The 14,489-nt window shown below is 38.4% G+C and overlaps 1 protein-coding gene across 4 annotated transcripts in view; it reads left to right on the top strand.

Annotated features, from left to right (window-relative positions):
- Nucleotides 1-456: 456 nt before the first annotated feature.
- Nucleotides 457-14,489, top strand: part of TAF2 (TATA-box binding protein associated factor 2) — a 59,238-nt gene continuing 45,205 nt past the window's right edge. Inside the window, exons 1-9 of one of the 4 annotated variants that reach the window (XM_085221616.1) lie at nt 457-1,068; nt 2,983-3,037; nt 3,796-3,956; nt 8,388-8,503; nt 9,614-9,755; nt 10,096-10,327; nt 10,942-11,126; nt 11,700-11,813; nt 12,622-12,721. In XM_085221616.1, the coding sequence (XP_085077742.1) occupies nt 1,016-1,068; nt 2,983-3,037; nt 3,796-3,956; nt 8,388-8,503; nt 9,614-9,755; nt 10,096-10,327; nt 10,942-11,126; nt 11,700-11,813; nt 12,622-12,721 (1,158 nt within the window). In that variant the 5' untranslated portion in view covers nt 457-1,015. Of the gene's footprint in view, nt 1,069-1,103; nt 1,197-2,979; nt 3,038-3,795; nt 3,957-8,384; nt 8,504-9,613; nt 9,756-10,095; nt 10,328-10,941; nt 11,127-11,699; nt 11,814-12,621; nt 12,722-14,489 lie in introns of those variants that run through there. The other 3 variants (XM_010709267.3, XM_010709268.3, XM_085221617.1) reach the window with 3 other exon arrangements.

Here is a 14,489-nt window from a genome sequence, read left to right as displayed (position 1 = left end):
GTTAACCTCGGCCTTGCCGTGAGACCCAACAGGCCGCCGGGGTTAACAGTTCCCTTGAGGCGCTAATGCTGCTGCAGTAAACCCACACTGCGGCAGGAAACCAAAAAAGGCAGTCTCTTCGCTACCACGGCTTTCTCTACGCCGCCTCCGCCATCTTCCCGCCGCAGCGACTCACCCACCGCCCGGGCTGCGCGCATGCGCACACATCCCGCTCGGGGCTGCGCCAGAGGCGCGCAGAGCGCATGCGCCTGGACAGGACCCGTTTCCCCCCTCCCAAGCCTCTTGGATTACTTTCGGCGTTTTGTTTTCTTCTTTTTTTTTTTTTTTTTTTTTTTTTTTCATTTATGGCTGCCTTAGAGAGTCACAGTAGCGCCGCTTTGAAAAACAAAATGTGTTTTCGGGAGATTTTGTCTTCTTAAAGAAGCAAGGTTCCTTTGGGCTGGCTGTGACCTTTCACCCGGCGGGGTGAGAGGTTGCCGACAAAATGGCGGCGGCTGCCGCGGCAGGGCGCGTTGGCGGGAGGCGGCCGAGCTGCTGAGAGAGCCCCGCTCGGCCCTGCCCGGCAACCCCGGACGAGAGAGAGCCCAGCCTGGAGCTACGTCCGTAAGACCGAGCCGTGGGCGGCCTCGCGCCGCCTCTCCCCTGCCCCCGGAGGGTGTCCTGTCTGCGGGGCGCTGCTGTGTCCGCCCGACCGCTCTGCAGCCCCTCCGCTCTCAGTGCTCTCCTTTAATCCGATCGGTTCCCGTAGCTGCCGTGTGAGTTGCTGTCGTATCCCAGCAGACGGAGGGGTTGCGAGTTACCTTGTAAAGGCTTATGTAAAAAGACAGCGTTGTTGGTGTTGTAATCATGGTGCTGAGCCGAGCTGGAGATGCTTGACCCGTCAGTCACGGACCCGCTGTGGAGATGAGGGATCGCCTGCAGCGTGGCACGGGGAAAAGCCGCGGGAGCCACCAAACGAGGAGGATGCTGGTGTCCTTCTGACAGCCTGTGGTGTGTCGCAGTGCTGCTGGTCACGATGAACAGGAAGAAAGGAGACAAAGGATTTGAGAGCCCAAGGCCCTACAAATTATAAGTATCTGTTTCTTAAAAGATTGTTATACTTCAGATCCTGATGCGTTTGGAGCAGGCCCCAGGCTGAGCAGTGGTTTTCCACCTGAGGAGGCTGAAACTCCAGTTTGGAGAAGCTTGCTCTCAGTGTATGTGTGTTGTGGGGTTTGTCTTGTGTGATCTCATGGACAGCAAGGCTGTAAAGCGTGCAGTCTCATCTTGCAAAGAAATTTACATTATGTTCCTCAGAGCTTAGAGATCTTTCCAGGCAGTATCAGCACCACAGATCACACTATCACTTTTCATTCTTACTGATGTGTCAGGCCCTCTAGTCTCACAGGCTTTTTAATGTATAAACATAGATATATTTATAAATAAAAGCAAGCATTTGTGCTGAGGCGGTCTGAGCAAATGATCGTTTTTTACAGTTAGTTTATAGCCAAATTATAAAGAAATTTATTGCATGTCAGAGAATCTTCATGTTCTCATGATGTTCAGCTTGGAGAAAAGAAGGCTTCAGGGAGACCTCATTGTGGCCTTCCAGTACTTGAAGGGAGCACATAAACAGGAGGGAGAATGGCTGTTTACGAGGGTGGATAGTGATAGGACGGGAGGAACGGTTTTAAACTGGGCCAGGGGAGGTTTAGGTTAGATATTAGGAGGAAGTTTTCCACACAGGGTGGTGATGCACTGGAACAGGTTGCCCAAGGAGGTTGTGGACGCCCCGTCCCTGGAGGCCTTCAAGGCCAGGCTGGATGTGGCTCTGGGCAGCCTGGTCTGGTAGTTGGCGACCCTGCACACAGCTGGGGGGTTGAAACTAGGTAGTCACTGTGGTCCTTTTCAACTCAGGCCATTCTATGATTCATGTTCTTTTTTTTTTTTTTTTTTTAAATAAGTTTATGATTTCCTTATAAGTCTGTATAATTTTAAACAGAACTACTGATGGTATCATAGAGACTTTGGTATTAGTGATGTTTGAATTCACTAATACTAGATTTTTATAATTTTCTTGTAGGAGTTTTATTGAAGTCTCTCAGTTGAAGCCAAGTCCTTTTTTAATGTACAATCATGAGTATGTTGTACAGTGTGTGACATGGCATAAAAGCTGCATCAGTACAAGGCTGTATCTTCAGTCAGTACTCTGAAGTGTTGAATAGATGCTGTCAACTGCAGAAAATATATAGAAATAAGTTCTGAAAGTTTTTAAAAGTTGGAGTTACTATTTTATCTCTTACTTAGAAAATCAAAGTTTTATTTACCAAGAGTTCTAATATGCAACTCAAAACTTAAGTGAATGCGTTTGACTTGTTTACAATACTGATCTTGATTAATATATCACAATTGTCTAATAAATTTTTATAACATTCCAGCTGTAAAAATGCATTTTTTTGCACGTAGTACCCACTTACATAAATGATGTATGAGAAGCATCTTACCAGGTTCCACAGATTGCAAGTGTTAGGGCTGCGTCCCATTTCCAATATTAGAATCACAGAATCACAAAATCCTTGAGAGTTGGAAGGGACCTCTGAGGGCCATCTAGTCCAACTCCTCTGCACTGAACAGGGACACCACAGCTATTTACCCGTCACTAAAATACTAGAACTTGATTTCAAGCTATCAGTAATGCTGTATATTTACATACTGTTACACAACATTCAAAACCTTGTGGAGTTACCTTCTTATGTTATTAGTGCCATTTATACTGATATGATGCTACACTTTGCCTTTATTGGAACTTTTCTGGCCTTGCATGCAGCATAAGTTATTTAAGTGAGAGACATAGGCCATGGCAAATTCTCTCCTTACAAATGCATGCTGTATGCAGAATTTGTCTATACCATGATCACTGTTTATTTATAACTCTTGGGATATTATTTTAAATACTGATAATTGTGCAAAACCTTACTTTTTTAATTTATTTTTTTCCAGCACGACTCACCAGGTAGTTTGTATCAACAACATAAATTTTCAGAGAAAGTCTGTTGTAGTAAGTATGTTTTAATAAAATATGAAAGAAGAAATGGAAAGTGTGGGTTTCCTTCATGATTTTAGAAGTAGCAGCTGCACACACAAGCTGATTATGTTCTTCAGCTTCTTACGCTTAAGTCTGTCATTTGTAGAGATGCCTCAAATGGAATACCTTGTAATAGTGATTGTTCTAACCTCTGTGAGGAAAAGCTTTCTGAAACAAAGCTTTCTAAAGGAAAGTGGATAATACCACAAAGAAATCTGCTGTCAAGAATTAATTTTTAGCAGTGTTAGTTGGTGTTAAGGATAAAGTTATTCATAGCTTGCATGTGAGTTCATGAGATTTGAAGAGGCCTCAAGGATAGAGACTATTTGTGAATGTAGATGTATGGCTGAATGGAATCTACTTAGATTTTAAGAGTCATTGTTTCAAGCTTAGATGCCAAAACCTAAAACATGGGCATGAAAAAGGTTGGTAATAAACTTGATATCTAGTCAGCAGAGGCAAATATTTTCCAGTAAAATAAGTATATTTATCAGTCCTTTTCAAGTTTTGATTTTTATTATTATTTATTTTGTGACTGGGAAAATTCACCTGTTAGATTATATGAACTAAAATGTATTTTAAACATCTACAAGGAAAATACTATTTTTTAGGTACAAAATCAATATTTTATCCATGATTTTCCTCTGGAAAGGCATTTGATTTGTTTTATTTTTAATATATGTTCAAATTGGCAAAGATTTTAAAGGAAGTGTTGATTTGTGTTTTCATAGGGCTACGTGGAACTGACAATATTTCCCACAGTTGCAAACCTGAATAGAATCAAACTGAACAGTAAACAATGCCGGATTTACAGAGTAAGGGTCAATGATTTGGAAGCAGCTTTCATCTATAATGATCCAACGCTGGAGGTTTGTCACCATGAGTCAAAGCAGTAAGTGAAGTGTTTAAAACTCCGTGGATGTTATGTTTTCTTTTGTTGTGAAGCATCACCTATTGTGTTAGCTGGTTTTACTTGTCGATAAAGAAACTTTGATAAAAACCTCCTGTCCATTTCTATTTGGTAGGAGAAGCATAATGGCAAATGTGTTCACTATGTGTTCTCTTTTGACCTTGCTGACATGTATGTCCATGTTTTCACATATTCTTTTAGATGGCTTGGTGGAGTTTACAGTTCTCAGAATTGCTAAAGGACTTTCACTGAAAGTGCTACAACTGTTTAACAGTGGCTGATATGAAATGAGAATCTTCTGGGTTAGCAGGGACCTCCTGTGATCATCTGGAAGATGTGAGAGAGTAGCATTTAAAACAGTCGTAGCACTCAATTATGTTAAGAAAAGAATCAGAAGAGATAATTGATGAAATCGTGTAACTGTTATCATTTTGTGGAGAAAGAACATTGTGTAGCATACTAATGACACAGTGGCACATCAGATCTTTTTAAAATTTTATTTCTTCCTCAAATTATCCTGTTTAAGAGCAGTAAATGAAATCTGAAGGTGAGACATGCCAGGGGAAACACAGTAGGCTGAGAGCAGACTGTGGTTTTCACGTTGCTATCAGAACTTAAAGAAAGCTTCTATCTTTCATTACTCCTGTTCATATAAACCTTTAATTAGTGTATAAAATGTATTTTTAGCTTTTATGTCATTGATAGTTTGTCCGTCAGTCTAAAACATCGTTCAGATAAAACTGAAAACCTTATTAGATGATTATAGGTCAGGTTTTGATTTCTTCTTGAGTCTTCCGGGCATCCCTGCTTTTTTAACAGTCAGTACCTGACTGTCTTGAAAAAATAGTTGAAAAGTTATAAAGTAGTGCACTATGAAGTGTAAAACAATGTGTATAAGTTTGCCTTCTGTACACAAGGTGGCAGAGAATCCCATTTAGCTCATGCATTTAAAGAAGAGATTGGAATCTTTTAAGTACTGCTTCCAGCCTGCAAGTAGTGTTGGAGCATATCTGTTTGGGTCTTGTCTTAAACCTGTTGCTGCAGTGTTACAGCAGCTTCTGTTGTCCTCTTCTTCCCTGTTTTCACTGTAAATTGTAGCTTTCTTGATTTTGTCTGTATAAGGAATTTATTTTTCCATGCTATAGTATGCAGACATCCCACAGCCTCTATTTGACTACTGAGACAACTACTCATGTCTCAGCCCCTTCACAGTTAAAATGAACAAAGGAGATATTTTATTCTTCTGTGTATTTGTTTGTTTTGTTTTATTTTTCCTTGAGTATGTACACTGTTAAATAGTCACAGCAAAAAGGACTTCTGTTTTGGTCTGGTAAGTGAAGTGCGTGGTTGTCCTGCTCTTGCTGGGATAATTTGCTTCACACATTTGTGATAACTGTGGTGCATGTTTGAGAAACTATTGCGTTTTAGTATTGCTTTGGTATAAAGGAAGACATGCCTTTGTATAGCTCATTAATGGACACATACTGCTTTCCTGTATGTATGTATTCTAATCAGTATAATTTTAACCTTGAGCAGTGTATACCTGTCCATTAATTCATCTACTTGTTGTTTTGTTTGTTTGTTTTTAACATGAAGCTTGTAGTTCTTAAAGACATTTTGATATCCTCCAGTTTCACTGCTGGTTTAGATGGAAGCAGCAGTAAGCTGCAGAAGAGATCTTTATGACAGCATTCAGGGCATGCGTTCTAATATTCTTTCATCTGAGAGGTCAGGGATCAGCCTTTAATTTATGCACAAAATAGACAGGTTACTGGTGAATTAAGTGTATGCTGCTTTGTGATTTCCTGCAATAAATCACCTTCATTTCCACTAGTAGGATTCTTCCTCTAGGTGTAAACTCATGATGCACTTTGTCGTTGCTTAGTCTTTTCCTAGCAGAAGTGTAGAGAAGTTCTGAAAAAGGGGATGGCAAGCACTTAGCTGTGGGCAAGAAAAGTTCTTTTTACAATGTGATATACATTCAGATTGTTGTTTTTTTAATGTATTAATAAATTAATAAGAAATGTACATGCATAACATACATACATACAGTGTGCAATATATTTAAGCTCTGTATGTTTTAGAGTAAGACTCCACAAGTAAGTACTAATTTGTAGTTGGAAGCAAAGTACAAGAGTAGAAGTGGTAATGAATTACATATGGAACAAAGATCTTATTTTATGAAGTTGATGCTAAATACTGCAGAAACAAAGTTGTTTATAAACTGTGTTTGCTCTACATAGTAGTTACTTTGCACTGCTGCCCCTAATAGTGAGGAATGCTGCTGAAAGTTGGCATGGAGGTATTGGGAATCAGTGGGTAGCTTTAAAGAAATGTCTTTACAAGATTGCTCATTGTCAGTCAGTCACCGGCACATTCTTGGTCAGTAATTAACAGTGTTTTGTGTCTATTCTGTTAATAAAGTGACTGTACCAGGAACACTCATGAATTCATAGTGCTATTTCACTGTCAATACACACTTTCCATTAGGAAAACATACGTTTATTTCTTGGGATGTAACTTCTGGCTTATGCTCTGTTTTTTGTTTAAAATGGTCATATCCTGAGAGTAGCCTAACCTATGAAAAGATTAGTCAGTGGTCTACGTCTTTAATGGATTCCTTTTACAATGAATCACCCATTTGAACTAGAACACTTCACAAAAATAGAAATATCAGAATAGACTTTTCCCATAAAACGTTAAGCCCTCTGGAGTCTACCTTTCATGTTATAAAATCATAACCTTTTCCTGTCTATGAATCCATTGATGTTTAAAATGTAACCACAAGTTCATCATGAGACTCAAACTTGGAAAAAATCCTTACTGATGTACTGGAAAAGAGTCTCCTGTTGACAGTTGTGAATTTTCAGAACAAGTTTACATTAAAGTGAAAAATCTTTGAAACATTATAATCTATTAAAGTGTTACTGTTTTCTCTTGCTAATTCTTTTAATTAAGAAAGTAGTTTTCAGTCATGCAGTCTTTTTAAATGACAGTTTTTCCAGTGATACTAGTTTGCCTTTATCAGATGCTCTTTTAAGTTAGCTTGCAACAGTGTTAGTTGAGGTGGTTTTGATGCCCCTCATAGTCTCCTGTGCCTCAGCATTAGCACTGCTCTGAGCCCTTGGTGAGTCACATCAGGGAGTTAAACCAACTGAAAGCTCTCTACCAAAAAAATTTAAGCTGGTTTGAATTCATCATATAGTTGAAGTATATTCCAGTAAACACATTCAACTACCTTTAGGTGCACTTCAACTATGAAAAAAAAAAAAATCATGGTTAGGTATTAAAACTTAGTATTTAAGCATTCCTGTATTTAGTCCCGTTTCAGAAGCTTTCAAGCTAAGTAGACAAATTGAGTGCTCCTGCAGTTCTTTGTCTTGGTAGTGGCACCAGGGAATGTGTGCATTATCACTGCCTAAGATCAAGAACTGGATGAAAATATGTCCTCAGTATATTTTGGTGTTTGGCTAAGTTTTTCAGATGAGCAAGGCTGAGAATATAAGCATGGTGTTTGACATATATTGACTTCTGGGATGGTCTTGGCATAGCTAATTACCCTTCATTCTTCCAAGTCAGGTACTGTAATTTGGGTTGAATGCCGTTTTCTTAGTGGGTGGTGAATACAGAGTGGTTAGATGAAAGTAAGTAAAATCCTGAAATGAGATCATGTCTGCTTTGTGTAGACTTGAGATTCCATGGAAGAATGGAGTCCACAGCCAAAAGTTAATTTACTCCGTTGTTGTGCAGCACCACTGCAGAGAGCTTTATGCTTGACTGCAGCTCTGCCCCCACAGTTGGTGGATTCATCAGAGGTGCACAGCTAACTGCTCAGAATTCCTTCTGAAGGCAGAGGTGATGAGTAACTGAAATACTTTCTCCTCAGAGAGAAATCTGTACCAGAGGATTAGAATTAAGGGAGACGTCATGCCTGTGTTTTGTAGAGTTAAAAATCCATTTTGAAAAATATAAAAGCTGTAGCTTTAGGTGCAAAAGGAAAGTTATTTCTGAACTTGGCTGGTGAATCTTTCAGTATGTGAATATGATAATACTGAACAATAAGAAGATAGCATTCAGCTTGTAACAGTAAGCACGCCTATGTGCCTGTTCATTTCATAGGAAAACAGTTAATCTAAGTAATGATACTGCTTTAGAATGAAATGTGCTGTCAGCTGATAAATAGTCACGTAAGCTGCCGTAACTCTATTGTAGAAATTTGTCTGCATCCTAAATAAATGAATGATTGCAATCTTTTCTTTTTAAATTGTTTCTAAGGACCAAAAAGTATTTTCCTTTTTACCCATGAAATTTGGTATAGAAATCATGTCACTTTAAAAGTTTTGTTTTGTTTTGTTTTGTTTTTGGGGGGTTCATTGTATACTTTAAGAACTAAACGGCTATTTCTGACAGGAGGAATCTCAACTATTTTTCCAATGCCTATGCTGCTGCAGTCAGTGCTGTGGACCCAGATGCTGGAAATGGTGAACTGTGCATTAAGGTTCCCTCAGAGCTGTGGAAACATGTTGATGGTAAAGTAAAGAGACTGTTTACTGAAAGCTTAATTTAAGATGCCAGAGAATTGCTATCTGTGAGTTTGTATAGGAGAATAGGAGATCTAAATAAATAGAAATATCATTATGTTATTTTATGAAATGGTGATTACTGTTTTCTTTTGTTGTCGCTCATCTTTCCAGCTGAAGTCTGAAAAATACCTTTGTGATTGTTGGTAAAATGGAGAAGTGGTTGCAGCACCCTTTACAAACTCTAGGTGGTACTGAGCCCAGAAGTATACATGGGTGTAATGGAATGTGGTGGGTGCTAAATTATAAGTGTTTGAAGCTGCTTGAAGTATACGTGAGTCAACAAAGAAAATAATTTACCAGAATCTGTCTATTTACATGTTTATAAAGCTACATTTTTTTCCCATCTCACTTTGAAAACACTTGTGCAATGTTGTCAGCTACATCTTACTGGGAAATACTTTTGTTATTTTATTTGTAATTTTAAAGTTCCTGTTGTGTTACTTGCAAACCTAGAAAGGAAAATATTCCAACAAGATTATTTTTTCTCAAAGTTGCAATGCCTGTTTATGGTTACACTTGGCTAAACTTCTCTATCTGCTTGAATTTCTTTTCTTGCCTGTCCCTTCATGGGTGAGATTTCTGTGAAACTGAACGAAAGCAGAGACACTTCAATCACAGGAGAAGCTTTAAATATAATAAGAGGTTTTAAAGAACTGCAAATTATAATAGTATATCTTTTTAAAATGTGCCTGTTACTTGCAGTTTTGTAGAAAATTATTTCAGTAATATAATTTCAGCAATGTACAAAAAGTCATGGTAAGAGTACAGTAACTGTGTAAAGATTCTTTACTGTTGAGGAATAGGAAGATTAAATGCAACTCCAATTGAAGTTTTTATCAATCAATAAAAATTCTCTTTAATTCATATCCTGTAAGTTAAGTGTAAGAGGTCTCAGTTTTGTAAGCCCATGTGTTGTGCTTTGTAAAGAGAACCTGTATGTCAATGAGAAGGAAGTAGATTATCTTGAAAGATCAGTAGTCTGAAACTGAATGATTATTCTGAAATAACTTTCACATAAGTTGTGTATGTACTCTGATTTCTGTCTTCATGCTGCAGAGTTGAAAGTCCTAAAGGTGCACATAAATTTTTCTCTGGACCAGCCAAAAGGAGGTCTTCATTTTGTGGTACCCAACATGGAGGGCAGCATGGCAGAAAGAGGTGCTCACGTCTTTTCATGTGGTTATCAAAATTCTACAAGGTAAGAATACTGTCTTTAATCTCAAACTGTAAGAAATACAATTTCTCTGAATTCTTGGTAAAACTGAACATTTGAAAACTTAATTGCTGCTTGAAAGGAGCTCAGCAGTGTGAAGTAGCACCTTACCATTAGGATTTCTAGTCATTATAGCTCAGGAGGTAATGGCAAAGAAATTTGCAGTGCTTTGTGAAAGCAGTGCATATTAATAAACATCACCATATAACAGAGGTGTGTCAGTGTTGACATTATTAAAAGATACAGTTTGGAACTTGAAAGAAATATCATTTGTGAAACATAAGCATAATTGTTAACCATCTTTCCCACACGCTGACTTCCCTAGATTTTGGTTTCCTTGTGTTGATTCATATTCTGAGTTGTGTACCTGGAAACTTGAGTATACTGTGGATGCTGCAATGGTGGCTGTTTCAAATGGAGATTTGGTGGAAACTGTATATACCCATGACATGAGAAAGAAGACATTTCATTATATGCTGGCAATTCCAACTGCTGCTTCTAACATCTCCCTAGCCATAGGACCTTTTGAAATTCTTGTTGATCCATACATGCATGAGGTAATAATCTTCATAGATGTCTCCTTTTCTTTTTATTATAGAGGTAGCTACTGTTTAAAAAAAAAATTAGTCCTTGAGAAGAGCAAACTGCTAAGTTTCTATAGAGTTAAACTTCTATGAAGTTGACTTGACATTACGAACCGTTCTAAACTTCATTTCTGTGCTGAAGTTAGCTTTTGGAGAAAACAGTAATATTGAAGGTTCTCATAGCTTCAGCTCTATTCGGTTATCTTGTAAATGATAACACTGCTTCACTAGATGTTATGTGTCTCGTTCATTATTATGTAAGAGAAAAATAATACTCCTGAAGACACTAGACTACAAAGTCACAAAAAAATGTTACATCATGTTAAACGATAGACATCAGTAGGTAGATGTCATCTTTGAACACATTTTTAAAAACAATTGTTTGTTGTTACTCTCACAATTTAGGTAGATATCCTGGTGCACTTTTCTGCCATTATAATTACTATCATCGCTTGAAGGGGTTTTTTTTTCTGTTAGATTTGTAGTAGTTGTACCATTTTTGTTTTTTTTTCTCTTTCATTAATTAATTTGATGTAAGTGGATTTAAACATATTCACCAATTCTGTACCAATTTTTTTCCTTTGTAGGTGACTCACTTTTGCTTGCCACAACTACTTCCATTGCTCAAACATACCACGTCATACCTTCATGAGGTTTTTGAGTTTTATGAGGAGATTCTGACCTGCCGCTATCCGTACTCCTGCTTCAAGACGGTTTTTATTGATGAAGCGTATGTTGAAGTAGCTGCTTATGCATCCATGAGTATTTTCAGGTTAGTATTTGAGAAAATGATGCTTTCTAAATCTGTGAGCATAGAAACTGTAAGACTGCTGGGAAATACCTGATGTTATTACTTTTATAGCCTGAGTTTTGGGTTTCCTAGATGAAAAAGCTGTCTTTTATTGACGTTACAGACTTTTAACAGCATTTCTAAATATATGTGTTTTTAAAGATGTTGTATTCTCATCTTCAACAAAAAATTGGCAGAGGTTTTCTGATTTAGAAGCACCATGCATGAAATATTTAAAATCAGCTTAAATGTAGACATTTCATTATGTTTTGTTTTTCTTCAGCTGGGAGAGGGTACTGTGAATCCAAAAGATTTTCACCAATTCAACTACTTTGGCTCTATAAAAGATAAATTCTCTGTATATATAATAGTAGATCTGCCTAGATTAATGTTATTTAAAAAAAAAAAAAAAAAAGCTGATCTCTTGCTGAAAGAAGTAGTGTATTTGTTTTGGCTTTTAAAACAAGGTCTCTTTTTTATTTATTTATTTTTGAGGGGGGTTGCTTTGTTTGAGCTTGTGCTCATACTGTGTTATTCTCTTTTTGTGGGATCCAGCACAAATCTCTTGCACAGCGCAATGATTATAGATGAAACTCCACTGACAAGGAGGTGCTTGGCACAAGCCCTGGCCCAGCAGTTTTTTGGTTGTTTTATATCCAGAATGTCCTGGTAAGTATTTTCCTGTGGTACTCTCTAGAAAAAGGGAAATTTAGGGAATTGAAATTTGTATTTTACCAGAATTATAAGAGAAGTAGTAACTGTAGAACAAGCAGAAGAGTAATAAAACCATCTCAGTAAAAGAAAAAATCCAGGATACCTTTTTTTTCCCTTAGAACAGGAATATGAGATGTGTACATTCAGAGAACTGTAGTGGCTAAATGTGTCTTCTCTCAAATTATTTTACTCGCTGTACTGTGCTTTGGGAGCTATACATTCATAGAGAATTATTACCACAGAATTTCTATCAGATACGTGCCATTCTTATGCTTTGGATTCTACTCATGTTCATTTTGTGGTTTTTCTCCACGTTCTTCTCTCTTAAGACGTAATTCTAACGGTGTTTGTAAGTAGGTGTCCATTGAATTTTGCAGGTAGGTATTTTATCTCGTTGCTGTCCAAATGTTCTCCATTGCTTTGAGAGAGGTATCAAGAAATTAAGATCATGTAGATTAGGAGACATTTTAACTTTCATATCTATTTCCATTGTTTTGTTATGGTTTCAGCTAAGGTAGTTTGCTTTTATGTTTTAATCTGGACTTCTGTGGTGGAAGTTCAGTTTTGACTGGCTCTTCAGTTTCATCAGTCCCATCCAGGGGCCAAGTTACATAAATTGGTTCACAGCTCATCAGACTTCTATTGACTTAAAGAATGTTATGTAACCTGCTGAAACCTGTGGCTATTTTGAGCTAGTTAAAAATACCATCTATTATGAAATACTTTCTGAAGTGTCATAATTTGTGGTTCTTTCTTATTATAGGTCAGATGAATGGGTGCTAAAGGGAATCTCTGGTTATATATATGGCCTTTGGATGAAAAAAACTTTTGGTGTTAATGAATATCGCCATTGGATTAAACAGGTAATAACATAATAGTAGTATTTCCTACTTATATTATATTTTGTGGATATAGTATCAAAATTTAAAGCTAAACATCAAATATATTAACCAAAGTATGTTTCTGCATCTATCTTACAAATAGTAAATTTCATCATTTTTTTGTGCAATTGTTTTTTTCTTGAGTTTTTGCTCACAGACAGGAAAAAATTAACAGAAAAACAGTATTTTTAATATTTGAAATAGAATGCAAAATTCATAAGGAGATCTTTTCGGTGAACTGAAGTTGTAATGCAGTGATGACCGTTCCTGTGCTTTAGAAAGGCTCTGGTATTAGCTTGGATCAGGAATGCATCAGGTATTTTTTGGCCTCATTTAAATACAAGCTTTATAGTAAAACAGTAGAAAAATACCTGTTGAAGTTGTCTCAAGTTAAGGAGTCTCAAGTTTCTCTCAAGTCAGTTGATAATATACATATCATAGTGGTTTATCCTGTTAGAAAAACATAGAATCATAGAATGTTTATATGGGTTGATAGTGGTAGGACAAGGGGGAATGATTTTAAACTGAGACAGAGGAGGTTTAGGTTAGATATTTGGAAGAAGTTTTTCACACAGAGGGTGGTGATGCACTGGAACAGGTTGCCCAAGGAGGTTGTGGATGCCCCATCCCTGGAGGCATTCAAGGCCAGGCTGGATGAGGCTCTGGGCAGCCTGGTCTGGTGGTTGGCAGCCCTGCGACAGCTGGGGGGTTGAAACTAGATGGTCATTGTGGTCCTTTTCAACTCAGGCCATTCTATGATTCTATGACTGGTTTGGATTGGAAGGGATCTTTAAGATCATCAAGTTCCAACCCCCTCCTCTGGCCCAGGTTGCTCAAAGCCCCGTTGAGTCTGGTGTTGAAAACTTCCAGGGACACCCTTCAGGGAGGGAGCACCCACGACTTCTCTGGACAACCAGAGTCTCACCACCCTCACAGTAAAAAATTTCCCCTCATCCTGTTAGTATATGCCCTTATTAAAAGACCCTCTCCAGCTTTTCTCTAGACCCTCTTCGGGTACTGGAAGGCTGCTATAAGGTCTCCCCAGAGCCTTCTCCAGGCTGAATAGTGCCAACTCTTTCAGCCTGTCCCTGGAGGAGAGGTTCTCCAGCCTTCTGTTTGTCTTCGTGGCTCATGGCTCTCCTTTGAACCTGCTTCAACAGCTTGATGTCATTCTTGTTTTGGGGGCCCCAGAACTGGATGCAGTACTCCAGGTGAGGTCTTATAAGAGCAGAGTAGAGGGGATAGAATCACCTCCTTCGACCTGCTGGTCACACTTCTCTTGATGCAACCCAAGAAACGATTGGCTTTCTGGACTACAAGCGCACATTGCTGGCTTATGTTCAGTCTTTCATCAACTGACACTCCTCAAATCCTTCTCTTCAGAGCTGCTGTCAAACCTTTCTCCCCCTAGTCTGTATTTGTGCTTAGGATCATCCTGATCCAGGTGTAGGACCTTGCACTTGGCCTTGTTGAACTTCATGAGGTTGACATGGGCCCACCTCTCAAGCCTGTCCAGATCCCTCTTGTTGGCATCACTTCCCTCTAGTGTGTCAACTGCACCACTCAGCTTGGTGTCATCTGCAAACTTGAGAGGTGTGCACTTGATCCCACTGTCCGTGTTGCCTACAAAGTTGTTAGATGACACTGGTCTCAGCACTGATCCCCAAGGAACATCACTTGTCACTAGTCTCCACTTGAACATTCAGCCATTCTCTCAGTCTGACCATCTAGCCACGTAGACTGACAAACA

Source organism: Meleagris gallopavo, chromosome 3 (assembly GCF_905368555.1).
Source record: "Meleagris gallopavo chromosome 3, MGAL_WU_HG_1.1, whole genome shotgun sequence".
Taxonomy (NCBI): Eukaryota; Metazoa; Chordata; class Aves; order Galliformes; family Phasianidae; genus Meleagris; species Meleagris gallopavo.
Note: the sequence above shows the minus strand (reverse complement) of the source record. Positions and strands in the feature narration are given on the sequence as shown.